We start from the raw sequence: 14052 nt of genomic DNA on the forward strand, positions 1-14052 counted from the left end.
TTTTTTTTTTTAAAAAAAAAAAAAAAAAAAAAAAAGAAAAAAAGATATCTGGACAATTGAAGCTCTGCATCTCTAGTTTTCACCAAAACCTTTTCCATAAAAAACCACCTGAAAGAAATTCTACAACAAGTGAATGGGACAGGAATTACAAGAAGGATTCTCAACTGGTATAAATGTGCCACAAATCAAAATTAGAAAACACTTGAGAAGCAGAGCACTGAGTGCAAAGAGTTTGACTAGATCTGGAAAAGTCCTGATAAGATTCATCGTCATCAGATGAAGCACCCGTTTGTCCCTTCCATACTAAAGCCTCCGTAGAAGAGGCCCACAGCATAGGACCAAATAAGTCTAGCACTACCATTAAAGAAGGTAATGGAAAAGAGTTGCTGATGCTGAACTATTCTTAGGAAAGCACCATTTGATGTTGAGAATTTTGAGCAAGTGACCCCAGCAAGCTGCAGCAAACAGGCAAGTGAAGAGAAAGTGATCTTGATCCTCCATATCATTTTTTCTCATAAACATCAGCAGGGGCATAGCATAGCACTAGGTACCTTCTAAAGAACTTTGTAGGAAAAATTCTGACCTTCTACATTTTGGGGAATTTGGCTTTCCTAATAAGGTTCGTGAAATGTTGGTTGAGGATGGGTTGCTACTCAAAAATGTTGGCACTAAGGATCCAACAGAGAAGGCTCCACTGCCTTCGAGGGACCAAGTCTCCTTAGCCTAATGGTTTCTTAGGGGCTCAATATTATTAAACTTACTAATTAATATGAGTATAATAACCAAGGATAAGACCCACATGATCAATGTGAATTAATGGCTTTTATTCTACTTTCGCGTCCCCCAAATGTTCCTTATTTGAATCTCAATACAATTTTATTTTATTGGCTCAGTGGTCTGGAATCCTTGGGATAAGAAAGCAAAGGCAATATCTGATTTCGGAGATGAAGAGTACAAGTACATGCTGTGTGTGGAGGCTGCAGCTATCGAAAAGCCAATCGCTCTGAAACCTGGCGAGGAATGGAGAGGAAGACTGGAGCTTTCTGCTGTTCCTTCAAGTTACTGTAGTGGCCAACTTGATCCTCAGAAAGTCCTCCACGGCATCTAAAAAGTTAATCATTCTGTTCACTTCACATGTATCAGGTACATGAATTTCTTGTTCGCAATAGATATTTTACTTTTCTTGGCTTTATCATGGCTGCTAATATTTTCAGAATCAGAAAAAATAGAAAAATGGGTATTTCCATCTTTGAACATCTAGTGCAAAAGATTGAATAACAACTTAGGACAGAATTTTCTCAATTCCAATCGACTAGGCGACCAGGCGTAATGTGTTGATTCTTTTGAGTAATATATCTGGAAATCCTCACGGATTCCTTATTAACACTGTTTCGAATGCATTGAGTACATTCCAAAATAATTGTTACTTGGGCATCTTTACCCTTGGCCATGAACCTCCCTTGTATTTTTTATTCACGCAACTCTTCTATTTTCCGATCCAAAATGAAGAAAAAAAGAGAAGTTGGTAACTCGAAATAAAATTATAAAAGATTTCGTTGCAATCAAATATTAATCCTTCATCATACTTGGTCCTCGTGTCAATACTTTTCATCCACAATGACCTAATCATAATCGGTTGATACTCATTTTATGCACTGAAGATCTATCCCGACTTCTCTGTGCAAGCGTGTCAATACTGATATTTATGTATTCATTATTTTGAATAGCGAGTTTTCTTTTTAACGATATTAATGGCTTTTATTCTTCTCAGTTGCAGGTAATTGTTTTAAATAACCAGTGGATCTAGGCAAGACAATCTGCCCTCTCTTTTTCTTGTTTATTTTCCATATTTTGGATTGGAAGAGATTTTGGAGAAGAGAGTAAAATGAACAGTAAGTGGTCCTTTGTGGATGGCTATGGCTTCATGAGTTGAGTGTCTGAAACTTAGTATATTTTGCGGCAAATGGTTATTTACAGTTTCCATTTTGTCACCAATTCAGTGTTTATCTGATGAACACTTTATTTTGATGGTCTGGTTGTTCAGTGATAACTTCTGTGTTTTACTAGTTTTGTTCTCTACATTCTGATGATAAATAAAGAAAAAAGGACCCATTTTATAGGGAGTTCCTTTTTGAACTTTGCCACTTTAGGGTGAGTTTATGATTATTGGACAAAATTAGCTCGTTGGATTTTGTTTGAGTTCAACAATTGTAGGAACAGAGATTGAACCAGTTGGTGCTATATTGCTCGGATTGGTAGAATGATGATTTGATACCTGATGTATTGTTCGAAAAATTTAGGGCTAAGAAATCCAAATTTTAGATGGTGGATGCAATGACATAGGACATATTCGAAAGATTTTATCGAATTTTATAAACAAAATTAATGTTAAACTTAGATTATATGAACTATATTGTTACTTCTAAGATTATAAAACTTTAATTATTTCTAAACTTGGTTTGGTTCAACGAGAATATTTTTGGTGGTTGGTTCTTTGAAACGATTGCGGTAAGATTTGAGCTTGGCAAATTTAGGGTTTTGAGACTTAAACCTAGACAATGCTCAAAACCAAGTCGAGAAGGTAGTTTTCTTTGGTATTTGAGATTGAATAATGTCTCGTATTATAATTACAACACTAAAATTATATTTTTGTTCCACGAAGTCATGAATAATTAGGTACAAATTAAACAATATCGTGTCATAGAAATACCACTTGCCACAATCATATTCAACGATTGTGCAATATTTGTTTTAAGCGGGTGTATGTAGCAACCTCCAACACGCGGGCTAGGACACAATACCGGCACGGTATCTGTAAATGACACGGCATGGGCATGGGAAGGTCAATGCCTCGATAGAACCCAGATGGATGGATGTTCTGGTAGTCCCGATGAGATGAGCGACACGTGGGCCCGTTCTCGATGGCATGACCGAACAAATTGTGATGGCCGACGACATTCCGAGACTCGGGATGACGTCAAGACATATAGATCATATCAATGGAGATTGAAATGACAAGAGATGCAACGTTACATTAAAAGACCTTGGCCCAAGCAGAGGTAAGGTCGAGCCGAATGACTTGGCTTGGTATAGAGGCAAGTTAGATGTGTCGCAAACGATTGAACATGCACGCGTAAGTGGCGTGTGTGGTTGAACAAGCTTGGATTTCGCATAAGTGAGATTTGATTGGCGAAGACAAACCTTACTTAAGTCCAACGAAGTCACAAAGCGGGGATGAAATAAAATGTGATGGAACAAATACATTTGAAAATAAATTAAAAAAAATGGAAGAAAACGGTGTTATATGACTGTGAGTAGAGAAGGAAAGGTTTAAAGAACATAGAAGTTTAAATCGAACGTGTGGCTCCCTTTATCCACATTCTTCCTTTTCTCCTTCCCAATTTCCATCCACAAAAATTTGGCCACACCAATGACGATCTTCATCTTTATCACCCAATCACTGTGTTTCCCTTCTGCAAAATTCATAACCCAAACACAATGCCCTAACTCAGCACCGCATTCCACTGTTTATGAGTCTTCATAGCTCGCATTCCAATGGTAGCCGCTTTCTCAACTCGAGCTCAAGCTCTTAAACCAACTCCAACCACTGCACCTCTGTATCGGTCACCGTCTGAGCGAACTTCAGCTTCCCATTTGTCATTCTTCAAGGTTGGTTTCTTGATTCTGTTTTTGATCTTCTGCAATTCCCTTGTTTTGTTTGTGCAAATTTTTTATTAAGCAACTGATTGGGCGGTATTATTTGAATCAGAGTTCGTTCTTTAGAGGTCAATTTTGTAGCAGGCGCTTTCTTGGATTCAACTCAAGTTGTACTCGGAGGCGTCATTTAGGTACCATTTCTGGATTTTGCTTTTTACGGTGATCCATAACGAATATGATAGATTCAAGATCATGTAACAGTGTTGGATGCCATTTCTCTTCCAAATTCCAATTTCCTGCTTCTTTTCTCTACTAAATGCTTATAACTGAAGCCATTAGGTTTGTAACATTCTGATTGAGCTTATCCTGTAAGATCCCACGTCAGTTGGGGAGGAGAACGAAAAATTTTACAAGGACGTGGAAACCTCCCCCATGGCAGACGCATTTTAAAAGCTAGAGAAACCCAAAAGAAAAAACTCAAAAAGAACAATATCTACTCGCGTTGGGATTGAGGCGTTACAAATGGTATCAGAGTCAGACACTAGGAGATGTGTCAGCGAGGAGGTGTGCCAACAACGATGCTAGGCTTCGAAGGGGGGTGGATTGGGGAGTCCCATATCAATTGGAGAAGGGAACGAGTGCTAGCGAGAACGCTGGATCTCGAAGGGGGGATTATGAGATCCCACATCGGTTGAGTTGGAGAACGAAGCATTCTTTATAAGAGTGTGGAAACCTCCCCTAGCAGGCACATTTTAAAAGCTATGAGGAGAAACCCGAAAGGGAAAACCCAAAAAGGATAATATCTGCTAGCGGTGGGCTTGGGACGTTACAAATGGTATCAGAGTCCGACACTGGATGATGTGTCAGCGAGGAGGTTGAGCCTTGAAGGAGGGTGGACACAATGCGGTGTGCCAGCAAGGACGCTAGGCTCCAAAGGGGGATGGATTGGGGGGTTCCACATCGATTGGAGAAGGGAACGAGTGCCAGTGAGGACGCTGGACCCCGAAGGGGGTGGATTCTGAGATCCCACATCAGATGGGGAAGAGAACGAAACATTTTTTATAAGGGTGTGAAAACCTCCCCTAGCAGATGCATTTTAAAAGCCTTAAGAAAAACCTAAAAAGAAAAATCCAAAGAGGACAATGTCTACTAACGATGGACTTGTGCCGTTGAGTATCAAAATCAAAATTGTGCATGTTCATCCTAGTTCATAGTCTATAGTCTATAGTCATCCACTAACTATAGCAAGTAAGAAACTATTAAGAACAAACTAGCTACTAAAACTAATTAACTTTTACTTGAATTTGATTGGATTTGATGGGTTTTGGTGTTGGTAAGGAAACGTGGTGTCACCCAGTTGTGTTCTTCCATTGACCGAGGAAAATGTGGAGAAAGTGTTGGACGAAGTAAGGCCAAGCCTGATGGCTGATGGAGGGAATGTTGCTTTGCATGAGATAGATGGGCTTGTTGTGATATTGAAGCTTCAAGGAGCATGTGGCTCTTGCCCAAGCTCAACCATGACACTGAAAATGGGAATCGAGACCAGACTCAGAGACAAAATTCCTGAAATTTTGGAAGTTGAGCAGATCATAGACACTGAAACAGGACTTGAACTCAACCACGACAATGTTGAAAAGGTCAGATTCTCTGTTCAATTTTCTGCTATGTTACGAATTTCATAACACTTGCATAGATGATCATAGAATTTCTTTGCAACAACTTAACTGATACAAGAAGCATGCTAATTTGGTTTGTTACGAGTTCTGATATATATGTTTAGATACCGCTACTAGATATTGTTTTCTTTGAGCTTTCCCTTCTAGGCTTCCCCTCAAGATTTTAAAACGTGAAAGGTTTCCACACAAAGAATGTTTCATTCTCCTCTCCAACCGGCGTGGGATTTCACAATCCACCTCCTTTAGGGACCCAACATCCTCGCTAGCACACAACTTAATATCTGGCTCTGATACCATTTGTAATGGTCCAAGCCCACCATTAGCAAATATTGTCCTCTTTCCTTTTCGGACTTTCCCTCAATATTTTTAAAATGTGTCTGTTAAGGAGAAGTTTTCACACCCTCATAAAGAATGTTTTGTTCTCCTCTCCAACTGACTTGAGATTTTACAAATCCACCCTTTTGAGGCCTAGCGTTCTTGCTGATACTCGTTCTTCTCTCTAATTAATGTGGGATCTCACACATTGGTATATATATCATCGACTAAAAAGATTAGAGGTTTGAAACTCGGTAGGTTTTTCAGTTACTTGCAGAGATTAGGCCATACTTGGCTGGCACAGGGGGTGGAATTCTGGAACTGATAGAGATAAAAGATTACGTTGTTAAAGTGCGGCTGAGTGGACCAGCAGCTGGAGTTATGACAGTTCGAGTTGCTCTCACACAGAAGTTGAGGGAGAAAATACCAGCCATTGCAGCTGTGCAGCTTATAGAATAGAACCAGCTTTGATTCATACATGCTCAACTCATTTTCTCTTTTCATTTCATTATTTTCTCTTCATTGATTTCTGACCTATAAGAGTGACAGAGAAAAAGAATGAAAATAGAGATTAAAAAATAAGTCCATTTTTTTTTTTGTTACAAGGAATCGAATCCGGGTCGGGGAACAATGGGTGTTCCTTTGTCATGAGCGCCTCTGAAATTGAACTCGAGTCTCCTAAGTGAATGACAAATATCCAACCCATCAATCCCAAATAAGAGAGGGATTAAGGATAATCAATACTTATATAAATCAAATATCTTTCAAAATGAAAAAAATGTTGACGGGAATTAAACCATTGCTGGGAATTGAAATCAGGTCTTTGAGTGAGACATATATCTCTAAAGAAGAGATGGATTAAGAATAATCAATATTTATGAAAATCAAATATGAACCCACATCTCCTAGGTGAAAGCAATGGATGTTCCTCTATCTTAAGTGCCTCTAAACTTCTCACTTCTCGATGGTTATACAGATATCCAAAACAAGAGACGGATAAAGGATAATCAATATTAATCAAATATCTTTCAAAATGAAATAATGTTTTCCATGATTGTTCTTACATCTTCATTTTCCAATTGAACTTGGGTGTGTTGGGTGAAATCTAGATATCCGAAGGGTGACAATGAATGCTTCGTCCTAAGTGCCTCCAAACTTGTGGATAGTTATATAGACATCCAAAATAAGAAATGGATTAAGGATAATCAATAGTTATGTAAATCAAATATCTTTCCAAATGAAAAAATGTTTTCCAAAGTTGAGAATTGAACTTAGGTGTATTGAGTGAAAGCTAGATGTCTAACTGGTGGGTGACAATGAATGCTTATTTGTCGTAAGTGCCTCTAAACTTCTCGATAGTTATAAAGATATCCAAAATAAGAAATGGATTAAGAATAATCAATATGAAACAAAATTTTCCATTGCTTGGAATTAAACCGAGATCTTCTGGGTGAAAACGAGATATCTTAACTACCGGACGAGAATGAATATTCTTTTATCATGAGCACTTCTAAATTTCTTGATGGTTATACCGTTGCGAAAAAAAGTTTTAAATTTGGGATTAATGTTCGAACAACAATGGATATACACTTTCATGATCCATAATCATTTTGCTTTTGTTTATAAGCACTAATTCTATTTATTAATTTTTTTTTAATTTTACGAGAGATTAAATTTAGAATTGATTCAAAAATTTCTCTCACCTAACCTATATAGCCTTATAAATTAATATTTTTTTACTTAATATATTGGTATATTATTTAATTAATGAATGAATGAATAAAAATACAAATGAATAAAAATTTCTACATTAATTAATTTTGTTTAGTTTAATTACTAAAAATAATAAAATAAACGATAGATATTAAATGTTTATCTGGAGACTAAAAAACGGCGGGTATTTCAGTTTATTAACCGATTAAGATTAGAAATATTTATTTTAATAATTAAATAGAAATTTCCTTAAACCCTAAGACTATTTTTCATCCCTCTCCGTCTCGTTAAACCCAGCCGCACCCCCTCACGTTTTCTTCTTCAGCTCGCGCTGCTACTGGCCTCCGCGACAAGCGACGGCGAGCTTCTCCCAGCGACGGCAGCGTCCCAAGGACTGTTCAGAGTCTTTCTCTCGGCGATTCGTTAGCAACCGACGAACTTCCGCGAGCGGCGGCGGCGGCGGCGGGTGCGTTTTCATTCTGTCGTTCCTTTTCTTTTCTCCGGCGATCCTTCATCTTCTGCTTCAGAAACCCTTTTCATGAACCTTAGTATTCATCTTTCTGTGTCACTGCAAATAATGAACAAAAACTATCTTCCCAAGAACATGGACGGCGGCGGCGCTTTTCTCTCGAGTTGCCGTTAACTATTGCTTTTGTTATGGCTGTTTTCTTTGTCAGTGCAAATAATAAATCATATTCAGCTTGAGGAATTTGCGTCTCTTTGTATCTTCTCTGTTTTGTAGTGAAGATGGCGAAGAATAAAACTTTGGCTCCTCCGAAAGGGGCAAAGAAGGGGAAGAATTTTCCACTTAGTAAGGATCCTTTCTTTAGTTCTGAACCAAGGAAACGAAGGAAGATTGTTGATGATGAGATTGAGAGCGGCGAGTCAGACGAGGACAATGGGTTCGTGAGCGCTGAGGATGTGGAGTTTGAGGAAGAAACTGCTGACGAGAAAAGGAAGAGAGTAGCTAGCGAGTACTTGGAGAAAATTCGGGAAATTGCGAGGAGAGAAAAGGAGAGGGAGGATAAAGAGAAGGACGAGGATGAGAGTGGCGACGAAGGCGAAAAAGATTCACTTGTTGCACAGATTCTTCAGCAGGAGCAGCTCGAAGATAGTGGAAGGGTTCGGAGAGAAATTGCTTCACGGTATTGGTTTCTGTTGGTTTAATTTTCGTTGGAATCTCTTATTTGTCTTTCTGCTGATTACATTTTGTTTATTGTTCTTGTTTTTTCCAAGTTCATAGCACGTTAAAAATCTATATGCTTTTTGACATTAACAATCACTGTGATGTTTTCAAAGAAGCTTGGAGAGCATGTTCCTATGATATGCTTGTTTCTTAGATCCTGTATGAGGGAAAAAACAGAGGCAAAGAAAAAAAGTGTAAAAAAACTTTCAAATATTTTACAAGAGGTGCATGGTGGCCTTAAATTGTTAATGATTATACATCTTTCAGGGTTCAGAATCCAGTAGCTAGCGATGAATTTCAACTCTTGGTTAAGCACAGGCAGTCCGTTACAGCTGTGGCTCTATCCGAGGATGATTCGAAGGGGTTTTCATCATCTAAGGATGGTACCATCTTACGCTGGGATGTAGATAGTGGTAAAGGGGAGAAGTACCAATGGCCCAGTGATGAAGCATTGAGATTGCATGGTGCTAAGGATCCCCAAGGTCGAGCTACTAGGCATAGTAAAGTCACTTTGTCGTTAGCAGTCAGTTCTGATGGTCGATATTTGGCAAGCGGAGGCTTAGACCGCCATGTGCATATATGGGATATTCGTACAAGAGAGCATATTCAGGTAATTGCTATTTATTGCTATAACTTATTGCTTACTGTTACTTTACATGGCATGGTTGAAAACTCTTGAGATCAATTCTAAACCATAACTAATTTGGGTTGGGTTTGTGGCATAAATATATGAGGTTTTTATGAAATTATTCTTCTTTTGTTGTGCTTTTCAATTGGGGTTTGAAGTTCTTTATTTTAAATTTAACAACCATTTTCATTGATATAAAGAAAAGAGGTAAAAATCCCACATAAACCAAAGAAGCTGCAAAAAGATCCTCCAAATGACCCAAATATAGGATATGTGGTTACAATAATGAATATCAAGAAAGTATGGACAATGTTATCCCAAATTCAGTGTCTATCTTTTCTTAACTACTTTGATTGGAAGCTTCCCTCTTCCTCCCTTTGGAGGACCTACCAGGAAAAAAGGAGGGGGAAGTAGGATAGAAAATGAAGATGATAGCTGTCGAAGGCTTTTCTCAGTCTTTTTATTGTGGCTTCTTATAGGCATTTCCTGGTCATAGAGGACCTGTTTCGTGTTTGACTTTCAGGCAAGGGACCTCAGAACTTTTTTCTGGTTCATATGATCGAACTGTCAAAATATGGAATGTGGAGGACAGAGCTTATATAAATACATTATTTGGTCACCAAAGCGAAGTATTGACTATTGATTGCCTACGGAAAGAAAGATTACTTACTGTTGGACGTGATCGGAGTATGCAATTATGGAAGGTAGACCCCCGTTTTTTTAGTACTTTCAGTTTTTAATGATTCTCGTAGTGGACTTGGCATTTTTTTTCTCTTTTTTCTAATGTTAATTCGGGCAGCATGCTTGTGTTTTGTTATATCTGCAGTAGTTCTATTTTCCTTTCAATATTTTGACTAGTTATTGCTTTGGATGCTTGAAACAGGTTCCAGAGGAGTCCCGTTTAGTATTTCGTGCGCCTGCATCATCCTTGGAATGTTGCTGTTTTATTAGCAATGACGAGTTCTTATCTGGATCATCCAACGGCAGTATTGAGCTCTGGACTGCATTAAAAAAGAAGCCTGTTTATATTGTACGAAATGCTCATCCTTCTTCATTGTCTTGCTCAAATTTGGAGCTAAAGGAAAATGGAGCCATCCCCAATGGTTGTATGGGTATGATTTTCTTCAAGGATTTTATATATTTTTCTTCAATTATTCTGCAAATTATCACTGGACTGGAGAGGGATTGGTGGTTATTTCTAGTTTTAATGTTGCCACTAATGCACAAACCAGTTCATAATCTTCACTTGGTCAGTTGGTCTTTCTGTGTTCTTACAATCCTACATGCAAGATGGATCTTACATCTTCTAATTTCTTTCATTCTTTCTTTTAGTTCACTTCTCCATTAAAACTAAAAAAAAGTTAAAAGGTTAATTTCAATAAAAAAAAAAAAGCGACTAATAGCCTTTCTTTTGCCAATTATTAGTCAAATTATTATCAAATCGTAACTTTTGTTTACTTTGCAGGAAATGGGGATGTGAATCATAATACCTCTCCTAGCTCCTCGGCACACTCTTGGGTAAGTTCAGTCTCAGTATGTAGAAACAGTGACCTTACTGCATCGGGTGCTGGCAATGGTTCTGTTCGTTTATGGGCTCTCACAAGTGATAAGAAAGATGTTCGACCATTATATGACCTCCCTCTGGTATGCAATATCCTTCTCTTTTATTTTACATCAATAACTTGAATGTGGCTTATATATTACACAAGAACTTGCTTGAATTTGTAATCTTGTATACCCCCACCCCAAGAAGAGCTTTCGTGCACCTTCTGAATTTGACTTCTGCTTGAAATAACCCCGTTTCTATTTTCCATATCTTTTGCTTTTGGAAATACCCCGTTTCTGATTTCGACTTCCGCTTTATGTATCATTGCTATTATTTATTTTTGGAGTTGCCTCAACCTCAATTGTGCTGAAGGTGTAGTAGTCTAGTGTATTGCTTACATATGGCTTAATTTTTTTGATTCCAGGTTGGGTTTGTGAACTCCTTGACTTTTGCCAAATCTGGAAGGTTTGTGGTAGCTGGAGTTGGGCAGGTAATCATTATGCAAATTTAACTTCAATCCTGTTCTACAGTAGATTCCGGTGTGCCAACCTTCTTTGAAGTTTGCAGAGATGGGAAATGAAATAGGTGGCGGGGAGGCTTCCCCGGCCCCTGCCTTGCCCCGTGGACATTATGATGAATTTGATTCATATCTATATTGCTGGCTTCCATTATTGTCTTCTCTTATTGAATATATTTGTCTTCTATTTTCTTGGATTTTGTTTACTTGGCAAGATAATTGTCAGTCAGTTGTCTTCGCCCTTGGTATGTTTCGTCTACACGCTATGCCAGGAGCATAACGGGTTGCTCAGTGCTTGACATTATATGAACTTCATGACAGGAACCTCGACTAGGAAGGTGGGGGAGAATCCCAGCTGCTCGGAACGGAGTTGCAGTTCATCCTCTTAAGCTCTCGTGAGATTGAACTGAAGAGTTCTATCCCCATCAAATTTTGACTTCTCAGAGTTCTAAAGTAAAATTGAAAAAGTTCGCCTCTACTCCCTCCATTGCTCTCTGTATTTTATTTATTTATGTATTTTTTTTTCACTTGCCTTAACTTCTTACCACATTTTGGCCATGGTAGCAATTGTCAAATTAGAGCATTCATATTTCTTACTGAGAAGGGTGAGTTGGCAAGCCATTGTGGGCTTTAAAAGGGTTCCCAAATTGTATTGCAAAGATAGATCCTGTTCATAATTACATGGGCTCAGTTGGGTTTTTCCAGCATTTTCCTGTTGTGAGGCTCCTTTTGGCAATTCATTATTCAACTGTTTTCAAGTTAGTCGCATTCATCACTTTGTACATCACAAACGGTAAGAAACTGACAAATAATTGGATCAGTTCAGGGAATATTGGAATATTGGTATCATGATGATGATCAAAGCTTTGGAATGCTGCCTAGAATTCAATTCTGCATCTATATAAATTAGTATATAGATTTACTTCCTTGAAGGGAGGGAAGTGAGAAAAATTCCCTTCAGCGGTCTTCCAAAAGTGTAATCTAGGCAACGAAAAAGGGACTGATATTGAAACTAGAGGAGCGAAGCTGCGAGACTGTAAAGGAGAGGAGCGACCAGTTAGGTTACCAAACCCCGACCCAGTGTCCCACGTTGAGGCTTGACTCTAACAGTTTGTTAAAGTCTCCTTGCTACGACCTTTATTAATATCTCTAGCTCTTTTGGTTACTCTCATCTTTTGTTTTTGTAATAAAAAACGAAAGTAAAAAATAATTTTTAGACCTTGAAATTTTTGAATAGAAGGGTTGATACAAATATGAAAAACCTTTGAAATTTGAATAAATCATGATAATCTTGTAGAAGCATATAAAGAAAATTATTTTTTATATTTTTCTCCACAAAATTGAAAAGTTGATCTGCAAGTGATGGGCTTGCGCTGGTACAAATAGTATCGGGACGGTATAAATTACTGATTGGAGTATAGTAGGGCTTGACTAACTTTGAAGGGAAAACCCGAAGATATTAACTTTGAGGGGAAAGCCAAATAGAATAATATGTACTGGGTTAACTTTGAGGGAAGCCATTGAATGAAAGCCCAAAGAGAATAATATCTGTTAATTATGAGTTTAGGCTCTGGCTAACGCCATTGAAGGGAAAACTAAAAAAGAACAATATCTGCTAATGGTGGGTTTTGGCTCTTACAAATGGTATCAGAGATAAACACCAGACGGTGTACCAGTGAGAACCTTGGGCCTTCAAGGGGATGGATTGTGAGATCCTACATCGGTTGAAGAGAGGAACAAACAATTCCTTCTAATAAGCACGTTTTAAAATCATGAGATTGATGACAATATGTAATAAGTCAATGAATTGTTACAAATGATGTTAGAGCCAGTCACTAGATGGTACGAGACACTGGTCAAAGTAAGGCTAGACTTAGACAAATTTTAAAACCTTCTTGAAGGTTTTAGTTTATTTTATTTCTCAATTATTTATTCTTTAATGATTTAAAATATATATATTTTATGTTTTAGAAATATAATTTTTTAAAAATATATAGAAATTGAGTTAGGAATGTTTTTATCTATCAACATTTTACTATAAATAAAAACAAAAAATTAAGCAAAGGTCCCGAAACAATTATAACCAATTCAACATAAACATGTTATTGTTAGATTGAGTTAATTATTTAATAGAGATCGTTTAGGTTAAAAAAATTGACAATCTAAATAATAGAGTCGTTTCTAAAAAACATACAACTTATTTCATGTTTGGAGACATCCTCACATGATATCTATATAAAGTAAGCACGCATTGATATTAGTCTGGATACAGCAAAATAATTCTATTAAGTCTAATAAGTATCTTGTGTCAGAATTCAGAAATTCTATGGCTCGAATCTTTAGTATTCTCTTATTTATTACTTGTGTCTACTATTTAGGCAGAATACCGTCACCCATTCTTACTAAGAAACTGAAAGAAATAGAGGGGCTAAACAGGAACAAGAGGGATCCACCGAAGAAGATACTTTTCCTTCCCTTTTTTCGGAAGAAAAGGAGGATCCGGACAAAATCGATGAAACGGAAGAGATCCGAGTGAATGGAAAGGAAAAAACAAAGGATGAATTCCACTTTAAAAGGACACGCTATCAAAAGATAAAAAGACCTGTTTATGAAACTTCTTACCCTCCGGATGGAAATAAAGAAAATTACAAAATGCTGTTAGAAAAAAACAAAATAAATTATTAATATAAAAATAAATACATAAGCTAAATACAAAAAGATATAAGACGAGATTCGACCACCTCCTACATATTTAATACTTTCTGCGACAAAAAAATTAAGAATACCCACCGCATTGGTAATTCCATCAATTAC

The 14052-nt window shown here is 37.4% G+C and overlaps 3 protein-coding genes across 5 annotated transcripts in view; all 3 read left to right on the forward strand.

The window, feature by feature from the left end:
- The window catches only part of LOC111492525 (putative glucose-6-phosphate 1-epimerase), a 9786-nt gene extending 7650 nt beyond the window's left edge, over window positions 1-2136 (forward strand). The window contains exons 8-9 of one of the 2 annotated variants that reach the window (XM_023141893.1): window positions 894-1143; window positions 1772-2136. In XM_023141893.1, the coding sequence (XP_022997661.1) occupies window positions 894-1108 (215 nt within the window). In that variant the 3' untranslated portion in view covers window positions 1109-1143; window positions 1772-2136. The remainder of the gene's footprint in view (window positions 1-893; window positions 1144-1771) is intronic. The other variant, XM_023141894.1, reaches the window with a different exon arrangement.
- Window positions 2137-3377: 1241 nt separating this feature from the next.
- Window positions 3378-6227, forward strand: LOC111492451 (nifU-like protein 3, chloroplastic). Its single transcript, XM_023141793.1, has 4 exons — window positions 3378-3669; window positions 3770-3848; window positions 4996-5294; window positions 5916-6227. The coding sequence occupies exons 1-4, from the start codon at window positions 3556-3558 to the stop codon at window positions 6105-6107; spliced, it is 684 nt and encodes a 227-aa protein (XP_022997561.1). The 5' UTR covers window positions 3378-3555; the 3' UTR covers window positions 6108-6227.
- Window positions 6228-7655: 1428 nt separating this feature from the next.
- On the forward strand, window positions 7656-11945 carry LOC111492261 (U3 snoRNP-associated protein-like EMB2271). Of its 2 annotated transcripts, XM_023141545.1 has the most exons (8): window positions 7656-7817; window positions 8103-8506; window positions 8815-9157; window positions 9655-9879; window positions 10059-10287; window positions 10641-10819; window positions 11146-11211; window positions 11560-11945. In XM_023141545.1, the coding sequence occupies exons 2-8, from the start codon at window positions 8109-8111 to the stop codon at window positions 11635-11637; spliced, it is 1518 nt and encodes a 505-aa protein (XP_022997313.1). In that variant the 5' UTR covers window positions 7656-7817; window positions 8103-8108; the 3' UTR covers window positions 11638-11945. The 2 variants fall into 2 exon arrangements, with proteins under 2 accessions (XP_022997313.1, XP_022997314.1); XM_023141546.1 differs by lacking the exon at window positions 7656-7817 and having other exon boundaries at window positions 8048-8506.
- The last annotated feature ends 2107 nt before the right edge of the window (window positions 11946-14052 follow it).

Source organism: Cucurbita maxima, unplaced genomic scaffold (genome assembly GCF_002738345.1).
Source record: "Cucurbita maxima cultivar Rimu unplaced genomic scaffold, Cmax_1.0 Cma_Scf00017, whole genome shotgun sequence".
In the NCBI taxonomy this organism is placed as follows: domain Eukaryota; kingdom Viridiplantae; phylum Streptophyta; class Magnoliopsida; order Cucurbitales; family Cucurbitaceae; genus Cucurbita; species Cucurbita maxima.